The 21,439-nt window shown below is 45.4% G+C and overlaps 1 protein-coding gene across 5 annotated transcripts in view; it reads right to left on the bottom strand.

Moving 5' to 3' along the window:
• The window catches only part of CDK6 (cyclin dependent kinase 6), a 211,513-nt gene that overhangs the window by 2,713 nt on the left and 187,361 nt on the right, over positions 1 to 21,439 (bottom strand). For all 5 annotated transcript variants that reach the window (XM_008149113.3, XM_054726288.1, XM_054726284.1 and 2 more), the window contains exons 6-7: positions 11,511 to 11,561; positions 6,517 to 6,652 (exon numbers count right to left, since the gene is read on the bottom strand). In XM_008149113.3, the coding sequence (XP_008147335.2) occupies positions 6,517 to 6,652; positions 11,511 to 11,561 (187 nt within the window). The remainder of the gene's footprint in view (positions 1 to 6,516; positions 6,653 to 11,510; positions 11,562 to 21,439) is intronic.

The following is a 21,439-nucleotide window of genomic DNA, read 5'->3' as shown; positions in this document are numbered from 1 at the left end:
CTGTTGGGAAAGGTGGCCAAGATCTATTATTGCTCTACTCCAAAGGTGCAACTGGCTGGCTTGAGCATTAAAAAAATCTTATGTAATAATATTGTTTCTGCAAGAACATTTAATTTACTTCCCCAAAACACTGACTTATCAAAATGAGCGTTGGAAATGACAACTTACTTAAGAGGATCTGAACGTTTCCAGCACATATTCCTTTCTTCCCTTCCCACCCTCTGTGGTGAGAGCGTTCTTTCCTCTCCCAAGGTTGGCCGTGGCCAGGGCACGTGCTCTGGACGGCGGTGGGATGAGGACAGGAGCAGCAGGGTGGCTTTCGGAGCCTAGGCCTTCGCGGCCTTCTCAGGCTTCTGCTTGCCCCTCTGGGAGGATCCGCCTTCTCCCAGGAGAAAACATGCTCCAAGGAGCTGAAGCCTCTCTGGCCTGGGCCCCAGAATAGGGCTCATGGAAGGACCTGTACTTGCCCTGAAGGCAGGAGGAGGGCTGCCTCTGCCAATCTGCAGACCCATGAGCAAGAAAGAAATGCTCACTGTTATATGCTAGTATTTTTTTTTGTTTTGTTATTTGTTATGCAGAAAAAGCAGACTAAATACAACGATCAAAAAAAAAAAAAGTGCCTCAGGCTCTGAAAACAACAGGAATTCTAACATTTTTTTTTCCCCAGCAAAAGCATCATATTTGGAATAAGTATTTAGCCTCCCAAGTTAACCATCACCAAGGGGACAAAACTCGAAAAGATGTGTCGATTTCAGTTGTTAAAAATAATCTTCCCCCTGAATTGTCTTCTATACAGGGGTGGGCAAAAGTAGGTCTATAGTTGCTTGCATGGAAAAAGACACGCAGGTTAAGATGACAAGAGCTTTACTAACTCAAAAGAATGCCACTCACAACTCAAACCTGTTTTCGCCTTGTATATATATAAGAGCATTTATAAATGTTGGGGTATATATGCCCATACATATATGACTGACGCATGGTATAAAGCCAACCTTTTTTTCCACATGAAAATGAAGAATAACTTAACGTGCTAAACTTCCAAATGCTAATGGTTTCTTAAATAACACCGACTTTCTAACAGTCTTCACTTTTCTTCCTTAGTAAATGATTTCCAATAGGAGGCAACGGGTGCTGCTGGGGGCGCGGCTGCCTCTCTTGCACCAAGTGGCCCGTCTTCTGCTCTCTGGTTCCAGCCTGGGTCCCACAAGCAGCTGCAGGCAGTGCCGAGCCGTGTGGTTTCGGGCTGTCCTTTCTCTGAACGCCTGTGGATATTATGCTTACGTTTCCCCTAGTCCCGATGTCACTGGCTCTGCTTCTTACTCCTCCACTTGCTTCTTCCTTCTCTCTTGGGTACGTTTCTTTGTTCATTATTTTTTATTTTATTATTGTTATTATTATTATTATTTTTTTTTTTAAGTTTCTTTATTGATTAAGGTGTCACATATTTGTCCTCATCCCCCCATTCCCATCCCACCCCTCTCCCCACGCAGGCCCCAATCCCCTGTTGAACTTAACCGTTGGATAGGCTTATATGCATGCATACAGGTACTTTGGTTGAACTCTCCCCCTCCCCCCCACCCTCCCCCTACCCTCCCCTATCCTCCCTCTGAGGCCCGATAGTCCGATTGATGCCTCCTTACTTCTGGTTCTGTTCTTGTTCCTCAGTCTATGTTGTTCATCATTTCCTCTAGATGAACGAGATCAAATGTCACTAGATATATACTAATAAGAACTGAATGTGAGACGAGCAATAATATTTATGCTGACAGGCAAATGAATCAATCTGTAGCGAGCTTCCCCCTGGACCAACAGTTCTTTTGAGACCCAATTTCGATGTCCAGTAGTTCCTTATGTGTACATGTCAGCACTGACCCCTCAGCTCTGGATGGTGGACAAATGGTGGTAATGGAGGTCCGACTCCCTCTGGTTTGGTCTCGGCCGAACCCAGGGGCACGGCGTCACCTGGACTAAGGGGCACGTGGCCTCACCCATACGAAGGGGCGCGTGGTCTCACCCGGGCCTGGGACCCAGCCTCACCCGGATGGATCCAGGGGCGCACGGCCTCACCCGGACCCAGGATCTGGCTTCACCCGTACCCAGGGACGCTTGGCCTCTCCCAGACCCAGGGGCACGTGGCCTCACCCGGGCCTAGGTTCACGAGGCCTCACCCGGATCCAGGGACACATGGTCTCACCCAGACCCAGGAACGATTGGCCTCTCCCAGACCCAGGGCCACTTGGGCTCACCCGGGCCTAGATGCACGAGGCCTCATCCAGATCCAGGGACGCATGGTCTCACCCGGACCCAGGGATGCTTGGCCTCTCCCAGACCCAGGGCCACTTGGGCTCACCCGGGCCTAGGTGCACGAGGCCTCACCCGGATCCAGGGACACATGGTCTCACCCGGACCCAGGGATGCTTGGCCTCTCCCAGACCCAGGGCCACTTGGGCTCACCCGGGCCTAGGTGCACGAGGCCTCACCCGGATCCAGGGACACATGGTCTCACCCGGACCCAGGGACGCTTGGCCTCTCCCCGACCCAGGGCCACTTGGGCTCACCCGGGCCTAGGTGCACGAGGCCTCATCCGGATCCAGGGACACATGGTCTCACCCGGACCCAGGGACGCTTGGCCTCTCCCAGACCCAGGGCCACTTGGGCTCACCCGGGCCTAGGTGCACGAGGCCTCATCCGGATCCAGGGACGCATGGTCTCACCCGGACCCAGGGACGCTTGGCCTCTCCCAGACCCAGGGCCACTTGGGCTCACCCGGGCCTAGGTGCACGAGGCCTCACCCGGATCCAGGGACGCATGGTCTCACCCGGACCCAGGGACGCTTGGCCTCTCCCAGACCCAGGGCCACTTGGGCTCACCCGGGCCTAGGTGCACGAGGCCTCATCCGGATCCAGGGACGCATGGTCTCACCCGGACCCAGGGACGCTTGGCCTCTCCCAGACCCAGGGCCACTTGGGCTCACCCGGGCCTAGGTGCACGAGGCCTCACCCGGATCCAGGGACGCATGGTCTCACCCGGACCCAGGGACGCTTGGCCTCTCCCAGACCCAGGGCCACTTGGGCTCACCCGGGCCTAGGTGCACGAGGCCTCATCCGGATCCAGGGACACATGGTCTCGCCCGGACCCAGGAACGCTTGGCCTCTCCCAGACCCAGGGCCACTTGGGCTCACCCGGGCCTAGGTGCACGCGGCCTCATCCGGATCCAGGGACGCATGGTCTCGCCCGGACCCAGGAACGCTTGGCCTCTCCCAGACCCAGGGCCACTTGGGCTCACCCGGGCCTAGGTGCACGCGGCCTCACCCGGATCCAGGGACACATGGTCTCGCCTGGACCCAGGTGTGTGTGGGCTCTCTCAGACCCAGGGGCGCTTGGCCTCGCCCGGGCACGGGATCCAGCGTCATCCGGGTCCAGGGGCACTTGGCCTCACCCGGACCCGGAGTCCGGCCTCACCTGGACCCAGGGGCTTGTGGCCTCACCTAGACCCAGGGACGTGGGGCCTCACTTATACCCAGAGGCGTGTGACCACACCCGAGCCCAGAGGCGCGCAACCTCGCCCGCACCTGGGTCTCAGCGGGGCCCCGTCTTCCCGATCCCAATTCCTGCCGGTCAATCCCCCCTCAGCAATTCCCCTGGCCATCCTTCCAGAGCTCCAGTATGGCTGCTGCAGAACTCGTCGGGCGGCGGCTCGGCGAAGCTCCGGTGCACCCGGTGCATGGCGGTGGGCCGGTCTGGAGTCGCTGCGTCGGCCCTTGGGTCTGCATCGGTGGCCGGTCGCCGAGCATGCGCACCTGGCCGCTTCCGGGGCGTTGAGATTCTTGACGGACTCGGAGGTCAGCAAGCGCGGAGTCTCCCACCCCATGTCTCATAGGGGCTCGTCTGTCCGTGCTTGGCTGCCAGTGGAGCCGTCCCCTCAGCCGGAGACCGCCGGGGGAACTGCGCCGAGCACGTTCCAGGCCGCTGTTGTATCGCCTGAGCCATAGTTCTTTTGTGTCGTCTGAGCTGTAGTTCTTAAAGTGTGGTCTTTGGGTCACCCGCATCAGCATCATCCCACATACCCCTCTTTTATTCTAGTTGTAGAGCATCTATTCAGCCAGCCCTATGGTGGTCTTCTATTATTATTATTATTATTATTATTATTTTTATTAAGGTATTATATGTGTACATATCTTACCATTGCCCCCTCCCACCCCACTCCCATATATGCCCTCACCCCCCAGAGTTTTGCGTCCATTGGTTATGCTTATCTTATATGCATGCATACAAGTCCTTCGGTTGATCCCTTATCTTCCCCACCTCTCCCTAACCTTCCTGCTGTAATTTGACAGACTGTTTGATGCTTTACTGCCTCTGTATCTATCTTATTGTTCAACAGTTTATAATGTTCTTTATTATCCATAAATGAGTGAGGTCATGTGGTATTTTTCTTTCATTGACTGGCTTATTTCACTCAGCATAATGTTCTCCAATTCCATCCAGGTTGCTGCAAATGGTAAGAATTCCTTCTTTTTTATGGCAGCATAGTATTCCATTGTGTAGATGTACCACAGTTTTCTGATCCAGTCATCTGCTGATGGGCACCTAGGCTGTTTCCAGATCTTAGCTATTGTAAATTGTGCTGCTATGAACATAGGGGTGCATATATCATTTCTAATTGGTGTTCCCAGTTTCTTAGGATATATTCCTAGGAGTGGGATTACTGGGTCAAATGGGAGTTCTATTTTCAGTGTTTTGAGGAAACTCCAAACTGTTCTCCACAGTGGCTGCACCAGTCTGCATTCCCACCAGCAGTGCACGAAGGTTCCTTTTTCTCCGCATCCTCGCCAACCAAAACAACAATGCGGTACCATCTCACACCTGTCAGAATGGCTGTCATCAACAAACCAACAAACGACAAGTGCTGGCGAGGATGCGGAGAAAAAGGAACCCTCGTGCACTGCTGGTGGGAATCTTTGTTCATTTTTCTTCTTGGTCTCCTGCTACTTCCCCAGTCTGGCACTAGTGTGTTGTCTGACTGTGAAAGACACCACTGCTAAGGGGGCACCCTACATGAGCAGGTGACACTGTCTGTCATTCAAAGTTCCCGCTGAAAAGGAAAGCCTGTGGTGGCCCTATTTTATACCACACGATCCCTACCCCTTCCCAGCACAGCTGACTGGACCAGCAGCCTGGCAAAAAGGTAAGGCATGCCAGTCAGGTTCTTCCTTTTCGGAATCTGATGAAGGAAATCCTGACAGGGCAAATGTTAGCAGTGGGGGTTGGAGCTGGAAGAAGCCATGAGTTATGTGAAGTTCTGATAGTCAAGGGCCCAGACAGTACGACTGAAAAGAATCCATGAGGGGGAGAAGAGGCATCCGGGGCAGAGAAAAGCAGAGGTGCTGAGAGCAGGTGATACACAGGACAGAGACAGGGCACTTCTACTCTGAATGGCTGCCCACCTCCAGGCCACATGAAACATCCCATCAAACCCCCTTTTCCTAAGGTAATGTCAGTACTTGCCTGTGTTATTTGAAATCAAGCAAAAAATTTTCCTAAATAGCAGATGAGTCAGCAAGTCTGTCTAGGCCCGTGGTCGGCAAACTGCGGCTCGCGGGCCACATGCGGCTCTTTGGCCCCTTGAGTGTGGCTCTTCCACAAAATACCACGGCCTGGGCGAGTCTATTTTGAAGAAGTGGTGTTAGCAGAAGTTTAAGTTTAAAAAATTTGACTCTCAGCCCCAGCTGGTTTGGCTCAGTGGATAGAGCGTTGGCCTGCGGACTGAAGGGTCCCAGGTTCAATTCCAGTCAAGGGCATGTACCTTGGTTGTGGGCACATATTCAGTAGGGAGTGTGCAGGAGGCAGCTGATCAATGTTTCTCTCTCAGATGTTTCTCTCTCATCGATGTTTCTAACTCTCTATCCCTCTCCCTTCCTTTCTATAAAATATCAATAAAATATATTTTAAAAAAATTTGGCTCTCAAAAGAAATTTCAATCGTTGTACTGTTGATATTTGGCTCTGCTGACTAATGAGTTTGCCGACCACTGGTCTAGGCCAATATTCTGACTTCTAATTAATTTATTTCAAAAGATACAGGCCTTAGAAACAAACAGTGGGGAAGAAGTTTAGCTGTCCTTATTCATATCTTGGCAGTGGAGGGAACCATTGCCTAAGCACCAGAAAATGAGCCACCATCAGGGGAAGATGGAGTGAGTTTCTACTGGGAAAATCAACAGCTCTGCAGACATGCCAATCACTGGCTGTGCCCACACAGAGCTGAAGCACAACATTTCTACTAAGACCTACAGACTCTTACGTCTATATTTGAAATGCAGAATACACTACAGAATGGGAGTGCTGACTCCTTCCGGTCTAGGTGTGGGAAGGAGAGCTGCAGAGAGGTTGCGGCCCATGCCTCGGGAGGGGGTGGCTCGTGATGCTGAACTGATGCTGTCCCCACCACCCAGAGAGGACAGGGTAAGTCCGTGATCAGCACAGTGCAGATCAACTCCGCATCGCGTGAACTTACCAGAAGTAGGTCTTTGCCTTGTTCGTCAATGTCGCTTACAAAATTCTCAATAGGCTGAGGAGATTTTGCGTGAAAAGCCTGCCTGGGAAGCGCAACATCTCTAGGCCAGTCCTCTTCTCCTGGGAGTCCAATTACGCTACAAAAGAAAACCACATGTGAACATCAGCTGCTATGCAGAAGCTATTTTCCCACCAAATTCTAGATGAAGGTAAAGTCTAAGGGGCAGGCACCGGGGACACATAGCCCCAGAACCCCTCACTTGTATTACTGGCAGGATGCTCTTTTCTCTCTGTTCAGCTGCATTACGGTGATCATGGGGTAGAGGGTAAATCTCACAGGAGAACTGTAAAATTCGCTGGGGAGAGTTAAGAGATTACTCTGGAAGCAGACAGTAAACAGAAGAGATAATGAAGAAATGGAAAGTATTCAATTACCAATAAGCCCTGACATACAGATAGGGCAGGACCTATATATTAAAAGTAGACCCACACGGGCACAGAACATTTTCCTTTATGCCTAAGATTGCTTTTTGTGTTCTGATCAAGCACTTTGGTACTGACCTGCTTTTATGATGCTCATGTCACATTATTTCTTAACACATAAATTTGGTTGGACTCTTGGTTAAAGATTAATTCCCCAACTACATCCATTAGAATCAGACAAAAAGAAGAGGCTGAAAGGCATGTTAGTCCTGTGTTATGCAAACACTATTTTATAATTTAGTATCAAAATTAATTTATATGTTTTTATTGCATAACTATTTCAAGGTATTCCAAAGTGAGCAAATAAATAAAAACAGCATCATTTATGTTTTCCCTGAAAATGATTCTGAGTCCAGAAATGTGGACAGAGCATCAAATAATATAAAAACAACACAGGCTTTGGAAATAGGCAGATCTGGGTTCAAATTCTGCACCTGACACTTATGGGTAAGTAAGGAGAAATTGCTTAACTTCTATGAATTTCAGTGCCTTTTTAATATAATGAGTACTTGTCAACATCAATACATAACCCATTATTATTATCCATTAGAGGCCTGGTGCACAAAATTCGTGCGGGGGGGGGGGGAGGTCCCCTCAGCCCAGCCTGCACCCTCTCCAATTCGGGACCCCTTGTGGGATGTCCGACTGCCAGTTTAGGAGTCAGACATCCCTCTCACAATCCTGGACTGCTGGCTCCTAATTGCTCACCTGCCTGCCTGTCTGGTCACCCGTCACGGCCACCCCCCCCCCCCGGCCTGATCACCCCTCACTGCCTCTGTGTGCTGGCCTGATCACCCCTAACTGCCCCCCCTGCCGGCCTGGTCGCCCCCTAACTGCCCCCTCCCTGCCAGCCTGATCACTCCTCACTGCCTCTGTGTGCTGGCTTGATCGCCCTTAACTGCCCTCCCCCCGCCTGGTCGTAGGCAGCCATCTTGTGAGGGCGTGACGGTCAATTTGGATATTACCTCTTTATTACATAGGATAAGAGGGAAATAATGTTATTAATCTAAAATGTGTTGGCACTACCACCTTAACATATGAACTGCTTGAGTTTTAGCAATTCATAACTTAAGGTTCTTCAGAAATATTGTAGGTCAGTGGCTTTAAACAACATAATATACATTATGTAGATATTATTTATAGCGTGTGTATAGGTAGCAAGTAGGTTTGAACAAAGGAAATCAGGGGATACAAAAACTTATGTCTCACATAGACTGAATAATGCTAAACTAAAAAAATTATAATTTAGTGAACAGAATCTATGACTATTCAAATACTGATTAACGATTTAAACCACAGTTAGAAATGCTGCTGGCCTGCCTGCATTAGGGACTTCTTGGCCTGCCCTCGCTGGGACTAAGGCCCAGAGGGGTGAGTTCTCCTGAATGGATTTCCAAGTTTCAGGAAGATGTGGTGCTAAATGTCACAGGATCTCTATAGGGCTTTGTTCCCCTTCTCTGACCTAAACAGAGCCCAGGTCCTAGACCTCCCCTGGGGAGAGCAGACAGTGTGTCATAACCGTACCCATCAGCGGGCGTCTGGGCAAAGACAATCCTACCTCTGTAGGATACGCTGGGAGAGCCATGTTATCGAGGCAGATAAAGAAAGAGTCAGGGACATATTTACTGGAACAAATGAATGGAAATGGCAACTGTACAAAATTTGCTTAATAACAAGATCTAGAGTAAGAGTACAAAGAAGGAAAAAACCTCACTACGAATTATTAAAGGAAATGAATATGTATGTGTTTGGATAGAATAAGAATAGGAGAGGAAGAAAAGAAGAATGCTTATTAAAGAACTTTAAAATTTTTCTTTCATTCATTTTTATTTTTTAGCCATTTTTTTATATTAATATATTTGCATACTATCACCAGTTAGTTATCTAGAAACTGGTTACAACAACTACTAGTAATAATTTAAAATCTTTTTATTTGTAGCTTTCAATATATCTATATTGAGTTAAACCTGGCAATATGGGCAGCTGAATGCCAAAAGCCCTCCGAAAAATAGGACTCTGTATTTATATGTGGTACATAATTATATACATGTTTACATAAATAACTTTTAGAAGTGTTTGTAAGTCTATCACCTCCCCTGAGCCCTCTAACAACCTCTCATGACATCTATTACTACTACTATTCAGGTATTACTATTTCTGTTTTATAGATGGGGAAACTGAGTTACAGGAATGAAATGGACTGCTAAAGCCACACATAGCGAGTTTAGCCACAGAGCCTGGAGTGAACCCAATTCTCCTTATTCCAAACCCAATATTTTGGTTCTATTTAACGATGACTCTGGTCTTAAAAATGCTCCAAAATGCCACAGGCGAAAAGCATTCAGTTTCACTTTCAAAGTACTTGCTGTTCTTTGAAAGTATAAATCTTCCTAAACACAAACATTTTTTTTCCCCTTAAAGAGAATGTGAACATAACTTTCTTTAAAAATAATTCAGTTTCATACAGTATGAGCTTTTATGGCCCATATGTGAGCGTGGTGAAATTCCGATAGGCCCGTTAAAAAGTGCCTGCATCCAATTTCAGTATTTGGACAGCTGAATATAAGCCTTAAAAGCTGACATTTGTACCGGAAAGAATGACAGAGCACAAAACCTATAATTGGCAGTGAAGGTGGGGACAGAAGTCATTTTCCCCCATACTTTAGAAGTGACACTAGGGTGCAGTATTGTCCCTTTTCTCCACGCCAAAGGAATAACTGCATTTAGAGGAAACAACCAAGAAGTAAAGCCTGAAGGCACAGAACATGTAGGACTTCATGGCTTCTTCCTGCTTGCAACCTAGGATCTCAGGCCTTTGCCAAGGGTGGAACCGGCTTCCCCTTGGAAGCAAGTCAAACAGGCTGAGTGAAGGTTGCTCCTGGTCCCTCTCTGGCTGCGTTCTCCTCGGGGGCACCAGCAATGTTAACACGATCGCCGACGCCAGGGCTGGAGGTGGACCAGGTGCCCAGGTGGTGTCAGCAGGGAAAGCAGGTGGAGGGCTTCACTGCCTGGCAAGCTGCTTTCCTTCCCACAGAGGGTCTGACTTCCCCACGTCCCTCTTCAAGATCCCATGCACACCAACTACATTCAACAGGTTTGGGAAGAGTAGATGGGGTTCATCCCTCAATGACAAAGAACTGGACATGTCAGAAGCCAGTTCCGTCCTGAGCCACCCATCGTACAGAGTGTTCAGTAGCAGCAGGAGGAGCGGCGGCTGTGGCAGCTGCCCTGGACCCAGGCAGCCCCCAGACAATAAAACGAGCAAATGTTTTTCAGACCTCAAAGCCACCGGGTTCTGACTCAGCAGTGGCACTGGCGCTAACAGATGTCTACGGGAGCTGTTTCCCGTTACCCAAAGAACAAAGTCGGGTTCCGTTTGTGTGTTTCAACTGTTTTAAGCAGTCATGCCTGGGTAGACGGGGTTAAAATAGAATCCTTTTCTCCAGGGGTACTTCTCCCCAGTTTTACAGACTACAAATATCCTAGAAATCACCAGGATTCCTAGAAAATGCCACAGACCAATGATCAGGGCTTTTTTTCATGTGTTCTGCAACTCCCACATTCTTCCTACTCCACCCCAATTTTGATGGGACTTGGCAAATACACAAATCCCCAAAGGATGCCATACTGCATGCTTTGTGAGAAGAAAAGGCCCCCCCCTTTTACATTCTAGAAACATGAAAGCATCCATACCCTCACATGCACACATGCAGACATGAATGGAACTCTACAAATCAGCGAGGAGCTATGTAACAGACAACTGGAACCGAGGAATTGAAGCACAAGAAGGGAACGTAAAGAAAATGTAAGCCCCAAGTTCCATTTCTCAGGTAAAGAAGTCGAGGAACACAATGGTTAAACAATTACTAATGAACTGTAAAAACAGCTAACATTTTTCAAGCATTGACTATGCAGCAGGCACCGTGGACGCTCTTTGTAGGGTATGTGAAATGACTTGACTCAAGATTACAGTTATTTAGCCAAAGACCTAGGATTAGAACCTAGGATTCTCATTTCCTATTTCAGTGCTCCAAAGAAAAATGGATTGTGTCGCATACCATTCTTCGTCTGGGAAAACAATGCCAAAGCAACCTGGATGACTAAAGGATACCCAATGGGGACAGGAAGCCCAGGGGGCAAGGATGGGTTACCAGGCCACCACGCACCCCACTTCTGATGGTGGATGCATCTGAAACGACCCCAGGCAGACAACACACCTGAACTAAAGAACAGGAGGTCAGCCAAGCAAAGAAGGAGGAGCAGCGCAACAATCCACACGAGCAACATACAAGCCTCCGGAGCAGAGCGGTCAGGCCACCCGCCATGCCGGGCTCTGCATAAAACAGCACGCCTACCGCGTCCCCACTCACCACACAAACAGTAACAGTGTCTGCAGCAGCAGCTTGGGGCAGGAGAGACAAGAGATAAATGCATTATGCGAACGTCAGAGGAAAGTCTCCGTAAATGTTCTAATGCCTCGGGCACGGATGTAAAATTACAGTAACTACTTACTCCAAGATTTTTCCGAGTTGGTCCACATCCGAACTTCCACGAAAAAGAGGCCTACAAGAATAAAGATACATATTACACATACGAATTTTCTCAGGTTCATTTCCATCGTATTTGTCCTTATCATTGTTTAACAGGAAGCAAAGTATTCTTTAAGAGTGGGGAAGTAAGGAATCCGAGACATTTCTTGAAAGTCACTTAGGGCAAGAACCTCTCATGAATCGGGTGGTCCCCGATGCCCATGTTTCATAATCATGACGATCCTACTCACGGTCACTGTAACAGCACATACAGGCCTGGGCGGCAAAGTTCCACTTAACTTTGTGACAGGTGGAGCATGTCACTGTCCTAGCCTCCAACCAGGGGCATGTGGTGTTCTTTCCAACTGACTTTGGTCAGTTCCTCCTCAGAGCACCCTTTCCTCACCACGAGGCAGGCAATCATAATACTTCCCCGTGAGTCTCTCCCCTTCCACTTGTCCCAAATGCTGTGGTGAGCTACCTCTGGGTTTCTGACTGTACCACTTTCCTTTCTCCCAATATTATGGCAGATAAGCATTACAAGTTCAAAACCCTAACTCTGGACTTCAGAGGTGTTTGTAAACACACAGCCCCCATTGCCTACACTCAGCATTTCACTGGCTGTGCCTGGTCAGCAAGCCCAGAGAGAACAGAGAGCACCAGTTTAATCTGACGAGCTGGTAGAGTAGCGATGTCACCATGCCAGCCCCCTTCCGTTCAGCCCCCGCCCCGCCCCCAATGGAGACGTATCCATAGAGGCATGGGTGAAACTACCTTTGAGCATCATGGAGGAATTTAAAGTACATATATTAGCCATGGCTATTGGGAAGCACACCAGGCAGACCAACTTGAATGGATGTCATTTCTGGGCAAAGGCATTAGACCCTCTCTTTCCTAGATGGACACTGAAACCCACGCCTGAAGCTCAGCAGCAGCCCTGGCTCACACCCTCCCTCTTTTGGTTTTCAGCTCGCTTTTGTTTTTGCCCCTTGACAATATTTCTAATATTTTTGCTGGTTCCATTATGCATTTAAGAAAATGCTTTCTACATTTGTTTTTTACATCTGTCTAGATGTTTCAGCAGAGGACTTTAAAAAATATATATTTTATTAATTTTTTACAGAGAGGAAGGGAGAGGGATCGAGATTTAGAAACATTGACAGCTGCCTCCTGCACACTCCCCACTGGGGACGTGCCCGCAACCAAGGTACATGCCCTTGACCGAAATCGAACCTGGGACCCTTCAGTCCGCAGGCCGACGCTCTATCCACTGAGCCAAACCGGTTAAGGCTTAGCAGAGGACTTTCAAGTCATGTAGCCCCCCATCCTGCCAGGGCTGGAGGTGCTTGCCATCCAGGAGTGAGAGCTGGCCCACCAGCTTGGCCTCCTTTAAGACTCATAACCACTCTTCCGTGAATACTTAGCAAAACTTGCTATGGGAATACAAGAAACTTGGAGGCAGCAATTCCGTGTACAGATCAGAACGACTTTCGCCACCTTAGGAAGACCTGGCATGTGACCCTGAGGTCTGATAACTTGGCTTTGTAGCACATGTGGGTTGGCTTGAATTATACAAAACCACTGAACTCTGGCTAAAATTAACCCCTAAAGAATGGATCTTTGCATGTAAATACACAGTCACAAGACAATGGAAATGGGGCAGAGGCCAAACTGGAACCAGGATTCTCAGCTGACCCAGTCGTTGGACACAAACGTGATCAAACTCCAAGAACCACCTACTGACTTCCTGGCTGAGAATTCTGAATATTATTTTGTATGAGCCAGTTTTATGAAAGAGGGTCAGGAACATGGAAAGGTATAATGGATTCAGAGGAAGGACGAAACCTCCCCACAGGATGAACTCTTGGGTGTGCTACGGTGGAGAATGAAGATGTGAGAGTAAGACTGCTCCAGGGACTGCGAGTGACACAGTCTGGCTGCATCAGGCCTCTGAGCTGTACGCACCATGTAATGAAGAAACAAGGGCTGCACTTTCATTGATATTATTTTGAATATTTCCTCCTTCCTCAGGTTAGCTGAGTTAAATATTCTTTAATTCATATAATTTATGGTATACTTCAGGTGGACAAATATGAACATAATCTTTGATTACATAAATTCTTTTTTAAATATATTTTATTGATTTCAGAGAGAAAGGGAGAGGGAGAGATAGAAACATCAATGATGAGAGAGAATCATTGACTGGCTGCCTCCTGCACGTCCCCTACTGGGGATTGAGCCTGCAACCTGAGCATGTGCCCTTAACCAGAATCGAACCCAGGACCCTTTAGTCCACAGGCCGATGCTGTATACCCTGAGACAAACTGGCCAGGGCTGATTATATTCTTTGGGTAGTGGTGAGGGACAGTTTAATTCTACTGCCTTGAATAATTTTATAATTGTGAGAATGATTCAGCTAAAGCACACACATGCATGAGCTGGCCTTGGCTGGTTATTACCATGACATAGAGCTGAGCTGGAAGGAAGTAGAGGGTTGAAGGAGCCAAGTTGCGGGGGGAGGGGGGGGAAATAAAAGACAGTGAAAGACTGAGACTGAGAGAGAGATGGCCAGATAGAGAGACAAGCTGAGGAGGTCCAAAATAACTCTGAACTGTTTCTTCCCTCTGTCTAAAAATGTGCCCCTGCTGGAAATCTTTCTAGAGGCCCTGCATGAAGACTGAAGACGGGAGAGGAATGTTCAATTACATACCACGAGACAGAGGCTCATAAAAGATAAAAAGCCATGCATTTTTTCCAAATCATTGCAGGGAAAGAATCCACTAAGCTATCCCATCTTGTCTGGTTTTAGACATAAACCTCCTCACAGGTGACATACTCACTAATGCTTTTAAAATAATTATATAAAGATAAAATTAGCAATAGAGATAGTCTACCCAGAGTAGTAAATTTGAAGCCTATTTTTACAGTTTAATATTTCTTCCTTATATACACACTTTCTTTTAGGGGGCGGGGGATTAAATAGTGAAACAGAAAGATTACACCTACCAAAAAACATTCCCAAATAAAGACTGTGCAATTGCTTTGACTGGAGAAACAACACATTTAAAAATCCTTTTATTATACAGGACAAGACTTAAAAGTCAGAAACTTCTGTGCATTTTGCTATATCAAAAACTACAATTACTTACTATAGACGACTTTCCAGTAGTTTAACCAAGTGCTTGGGCAATGGTACGCAAACATTATCTGCTAAAGACCTTGGTTGAATCTAAATGTCATGAATCCCACTTCTAATTTTATACCTCCATTTCTTTTCTCTTCACCTCACTATGAGCCTCCTTTTTCTATGGAAGATTTTCTCCACTCTCACTCTTTGAGACGGATCCATTCTATTGCATTAACCAACCCCTTCTGTCTTTCACGGCCCTGAGCCTGTCTATTTGGAATTCCCACATAAACTTCAGAGGAGCCTACTGGAAGGTCTTTGCCATGCTACCCTTTGAAAGCAATTTATTTGACATGATAAACAATATTTGGGGGAAAATACCTGAAATTGAACATTGCTATAAGTTTTCATGAAAGAGAATTTTAGGTTATTTCCAAGCATTTTCTTCAACTATTTTCCTTCACCATTATACTTCATACTAGTTAATGCTGATAAGATAAAGTCTATGAAAGAAATACATTTTTCATTTATACATATAAGCATTTTTCCTAAAAGGGGACTATTGCAAAATATAATAGCAAGATTGCATTCATTTCAAACCATAGCAAAGTCAATTCTCTTCTCAGATCACCTTCGGCACAGTCATGCCAAAACAAGTATGGTGCCTGGGGGTTTTTAGCAAGGATTTCCCCTATGGCTTTTTTGAATTTGTGAGAGTTTAAGCCTTAATGTTTTCCATGCCTCTAATATGTTGATTTTTTTAGGATATTTGTTGACTTGGGGAAGGGCATAAACTTTGGTGATGGACGTCCTGTGTGTGACCCCTCCCAGCCAATTCTCCCTGAATGATGTTAGGAAAGTCTCGCAGCCTCTTTGAACCTATCTGCTTCATATTTAAAATGTCCAGTTTACAGTAGACCTACAGCAAGTGGCAACCAAATACCCACACACTTTTTCACACTCATATATGGTAGCTGTCTCCTTTGTTCCTGGCCACCGTTGTACACAGATGATAACATAAGGCAGTGATGGCGAACCTATGACACGCGTGTCAGCACTGACACGCGTGGCCATTTCTGATGACACGTGGCTGCTGAGGCAGCCGCATGCCGAGGATGAAACATTTGCTGCTCCTGAAAATGAAACATTTGCGAAATAATTTTTTTCCTCAAAGTGACACACTACTCGAGTTATGCTCAGTTTTTTGGCGAAGTTTGACACACCACGCTCAAAAGGTTGCCCATCACTGACATAAGGTATTCATGTGGTGAACAAGAAAGGAAGGGGGCATTAGTCACCATGTGGTGGGTGTCCAAGTCATATTTAAGACTTCCTCTGAGCGCACTATATATTCTCTGCACCTGTTACAAGTCTTACACCTTTATCACCAAGAAAAGAAAGAATAAATGTCAAAATTTTCAAGAAGGGTTAATTAATTTTGAGTTGGCAATCTAACTTCTTCTTCTGCATGTTGTTTAGCTAAAAACTCTTTTATCAGTGAAGAGAATTTTCTTGGGTCAAATTACAAAGGAACTAAGTTTCAGATGACATGGCTTTCTAAACAAACAACTAAAGGGACATATAACTATCCCTCACAATCTCAATGAACTGTGGAAAACAACGTTCAGAAGCAGGGTATGTTTTCTAGCAGATGAGATGTGTATGCTGATGTGTCTGTTATAGAAAGGAAATGATTCATGCAGAATGGAAGATGACAGATTCCGTATAGTTATAATACTTTCATTGTACTGAGAAGAAGAGGAAGTCACGGATCACCCTATAGAACACCTCTGTAGCCTGCACTTGACCTGCAGCTATGCTTTAGCTGTTACCTTTCTTGATTAGAAGAGAAACTTTCCATATTCATAAAATGACCTTTTGAAAAATATGGCCCAGGGAATGTCCACTCTTTTATACTTGCTCCCATGTTCAGGTCTAGAGCTGGTATCTGTTAAAAATATTTATTACCTTACATTACCACTTATTTAAATAGCCAGATTAAGCAAAAAAGCAATTAATTGATTTATTTTGTAAACACTAACTCAGTGATCACTCATTAAGCACATAGGGCTGCATTAGATGCTGGGAGAAAGCCACTCTCCAAAAATATGTACTCAATAACATTTGGCCTTAATATATACTATATATATATATATATCTAAATTATATTATACATTTTAATACAAATATATTAAATATAAATATCTATAAATAAATATACATCTATATAGTACATACTACTATAATAATCCTTGTCCCCATGGGAGACAAGATATATAAACACAGGACCAGGAAACAGAGTTCATCTCATTTTGCTAGTGGGAGACGGAAGCACAGGGAAATCATTTAATTTTTACTAGCATGATGGGAGGCAGTCTGATGAACTTTTTTTTAAAAAATATTTTTATTGATTTCAGAGAGGAAGGGAGCGGGAGAGAGAGATAGGAACATCAATGATGAGAGAAAATCATTGATCGGATGCCTCCTGCATGCACCCCACACTGGGGATTGAGTCTGCAACCTGGGCATGTGCTCTGATGGGGAATCGAACCGTGACCTCCTGGTTCATAGGCTGATGCTCAAACACTGAGCCACACTGGCCGGACTGATTAATATTTTTTTAAATAGGTGAGAAGTACCTTATCCAAGGAAACAGCTCAGTGAGTGGCAAAGCGGGTCTGACTCCAATGAGCAGCAAACAGCAGTGCTTAAGAAAGATTAATACGGCAGAGGTTTTACTGAGTCAATTGGAAGGGATAGAGATGGAGCCAGGAAGGCCAACGGGAGAGGTCAGAGGATGAGATGACAAGACCCCCAAAGTAGGTGGACAGAAAAATGGGGAAGGATGCGAAGACATTTAAGGAAAGAGGATCAGAACTTGGGGAAAGACTGTTCATGACTTGGAAAAAGAAGCATGGTTTTAAGTTTGTATTACTAGTAAAGCCAAGGCTGAAAGGTGGGAAGAGGAGGCAGGGGCGCGTAAAAGACTGGAAGATAATTAACTTCGTTTTAAACTTGTGCCTTTATTATAACGTATAAAACAGTACTTACGGAATCTGAGAATGAAAACCATGCAAAAAAGGTAATCATACCCGAGTATTATCCACACAAAAACTGGTACATGAATGCACACAGCAGCACAATTCATAACAGCCAAGAAGTGGAAACAACCAAATGTCCACCAACGGATGAAGGTAGTACAAGGTGGTGCCTTTCGCTCAGGCATAAAAAGGATGACCCTGAAGGACGTTATGCCAAATAAAGGAAGCCCGTCACAAAAGAGCATGCATTTATGGTGGCGTGATTCTGTTTATATGTATAGAAGAGGTAAATCTACGGCGTCAGAAAATCAATTAGTGGTTGCCTAGGATGGGGCACCCTGGGGGGAAATGAGGAGTGACTGCTAATGGGGGCCTGGGGTTTCTTTCTGGGTTGACGAAAACGTTCTAAAGTGGATTGTGGTGATGGTTGCACAACTCCGTGGATATACTAAACTAAAAACCATTGGCTTGTACAATTTGCATTGGTGAACTGTGTGGTATGTGAATTATATGTTAATAAAGCTGTTTAAAAAAACGTAGTTAAGAAGCTATATTTCCAAGGAAACATTAGAACCCAAAGGTCAGTAAAAAAACTGCTAAGAAAATGGCTTTAGGCCTAACTATGTAAAAGGCTTAATTAAGTACATGGTTTAAAATACAGTATATTTATTTTACCATATATTCAATGAAGTACCTATTTGAAGACACGTGCTCTGAAAGTTCTGAATAACCAACTAATATGATCCGAATTTCCCAAGCACCGGATTTATCAGATTAGGATGAAATAGTAAACAACAACAAAAATGTCTGTACAAAAAGGGCATTCTTATACAACTACTATTTTATGCTTTTCTCTGGATGGTGAGATTATGTAGAATTTGTTCGTTTTTTGCATTTTTCTATTATTCTGTACTTAGCATATTATGAGTACTAAGTACTTTGAAAATCAGAAGAAAAAAATCTGAACACGGATTCTTGCCATGTATTGCATGCATGCAATCTGTTCACCTCCCCTCTTCCTTACTCCTATGCTCACCCACTTCAATTACTCGTTTACTTGTTGGTCTATACAAACTGGAAGCTCCCCGAGGACAAGGCCAACCCCTACTTGCTTCTGTAGCCAGAGCACATGATTTACTGCCCACTCTGCCCATAACTGGCACTCATTTGATACATAAGAATGGTTACTGGTCCTCCTACCAAGAAGGCTTTCTCTCCCTCCTTTCCTTTATCCCTCCCATCTCAAAATTTGCCTGTTTGCTTAACTTCAGGGTAATTCAAGTGCAAGCACAGATACGTATATATGAATAGATATACACACACTGAGAGCCAAACTGGATTTGATTTATATTGTTGTATCCATTTATGCTTTAACTGGTCTGTGGCACTTGACAAGATTTGCCTGCAAATAATGGGTACTTAAAACCGGGGCCGGGTGACAATTAGTCCCCCTATATCTAAACTCCTGCCAAAACCATCAGAGAAGCAACAAGAGGTACATAGGATGGGAGCTTTGCCCTTAGGTGCTGACTTCGCCCACATATGACAGGGATGGGCTCCTTGGAAGACAAAGAAAGACAAATGTTGAGAAAAAGTGTAGCCAAGGCAAAACGGAGTGAGGGATTAAAGAGGGTGTGGAGGGGTAAGAGGCACTTGAAGGAAACCAGTCCAGAAAGGAAGAGGGCTGTTGGGAAAGAGCACAGGAGGAAAAATGTAAAAGCCCAAGTAACACAAGGGAAGGAGTTGGGCAAAAGAAGAACCTGAGATGAAGTTCTGTCACTGAGACAGAGGCCAACGGGAATAAAATACCTCTACGAGGGGAGGGCGGTGCCGCTCACAGTGAAGACCAAATGGACATGTTAAGAGAGTGTGCTGCCATATCTGTCCAGAGCAGGGGGTGCTGAGCCTGGTGATGTCCTTCAAAATAAATAGCTGAATTAACTTGTCCTTGTTACCAGGTGTGAATAATTTATTTCTCCACAGAGGGCTCATATTTACTGGATTCTGAGTAACTTCCATGAGACAGAGAGAAAGAGACAGACAGACACATGTCACCATTTTTCAATTCGAGACTGAGAATTAAAATTAAACCAGAACTCATCTAACCACACTTGACATTTCTGAAACATTATGAAACTTACAAATTAATATATTAACGGACTTAGTCAATTTTATCTATGACTAAAGAAGCCTAATTGATCATTAAATTAAGATAAAAAACATTTTTATCACTTCCACAATAATCATTTCTCTTAAATAGTTAGAGAATTGCCTTTTCTTCCAGTGCCATCTCTTCCTGTCTTTGTCAGCCTGAGCTTCCCTAACAAAATACCCTAGATTAGGTGGCTAAAACAACAGAGATCTATGCCCCACAGTTCTAGAGGCTGAGAAGTCCTACATGAAGGTGTCTGGTGAGGACTCTCTTTCTGGTTTGCAGACGACCACCTGCTTGCTGTGTACTCACATGGCCTAAAGAGAAAGCTCCCCGGTGCCTGTTAGAAGGGCCTTAATCCCATCTTGTGGGACCCATCCTCTTGACTTTATTTAACCCTAATTATGTCCCATCTCCAAATACTATCAAATTGGGGCAAGGGCTTCAACATCTGAAATTTTGGGAGGCACACAAACATTCAGTCCACAACACTTCCTACCTCATGTTACTAAAACAGCACCTTTCATAACCTTTAAAATTAGAAAGCTGGGCTGGCACATTCTTGCCCAATAGGAGCAATAAACATGATTTGTCTCATTCCGCCTCTGGGATCCAAGCATTTGTTGTATATACTTTCTGGTAAGTTTTCTTGCCAAATTACATGTTCATTACTCCCCAGTGCCTCCCTTATCTCTTGCTCTCCAATCATACTGCTCAGGGGAGTTCTTAAGGCAGGAAATAAATTATGTATTAAGCACTTTCTAAAGACTGGGTTCCTAAATATATTATTGCATTTTCATTCTCATTCTAACCCCAAAGTCAGACCACTAGCAAGCACTAAGTATTAACTCTCCATTTGAAAGAAAGTTCTAAAACCAGGAAAAGAAATCCGAGTCAAACCTAAGAAGCAATATTGCAAGGGTGAAGCATTTACTAGTATATTAGTATTACTAATTACTAGCAAAGTAGAGGCAAGTCCAGGGTCTGTGACCCCCATGGAATCACCCATCTCACTACAGGCAATAAGCCTCCTTAATAGACAACTCAGGCTCAATGCCCCAGGGAATGCTGCCTTCTGTCTCTACATATAACCATTGAGTTTGGATGACGGTCCTTCTCCCTTATGGAAATTCCAGTTGCAAAACTCACTGCATTTTAAATTGGGCTCAGTATTAAAAACCTTTAATGACAACATGCTGGAAGATCATTTGGGGCAAGGGTGATGGTGTGTGAAGACAGAATAGATTATCAGAGATTACCAGGGACACCTGGCAAAATCATTGCTCTAGATTAACTAGTCAGGCTTTAAGTAGTCACCTTCACTCTACAGAAGAAATGTGAACTAAAGACATCACTCAACCAAATTGGAATCTCACCATACCCCATAACTGTCTCACAACTCCCAGCCTTTCTTCATAGTGTGCCTTCCAGGGATAGAAAGAAAAGCTGTAACAAGGAATGGTCCATGAGTGAGAATCTCAGAACTCATGTTCCTCAAGATCTGGCCATTTGGGGGTACGGCACCCAGGAATAAGGTCACCAACTAGTCCAGATGGTTCCGGTTTAATCCTGAAAATCCTGTATCCTGGGAA

This window comes from Eptesicus fuscus, chromosome 14 (assembly GCF_027574615.1).
Source record: "Eptesicus fuscus isolate TK198812 chromosome 14, DD_ASM_mEF_20220401, whole genome shotgun sequence".
In the NCBI taxonomy this organism is placed as follows: Eukaryota; Metazoa; Chordata; class Mammalia; order Chiroptera; family Vespertilionidae; genus Eptesicus; species Eptesicus fuscus.
Note: the sequence above shows the minus strand (reverse complement) of the source record. Positions and strands in the feature narration are given on the sequence as shown.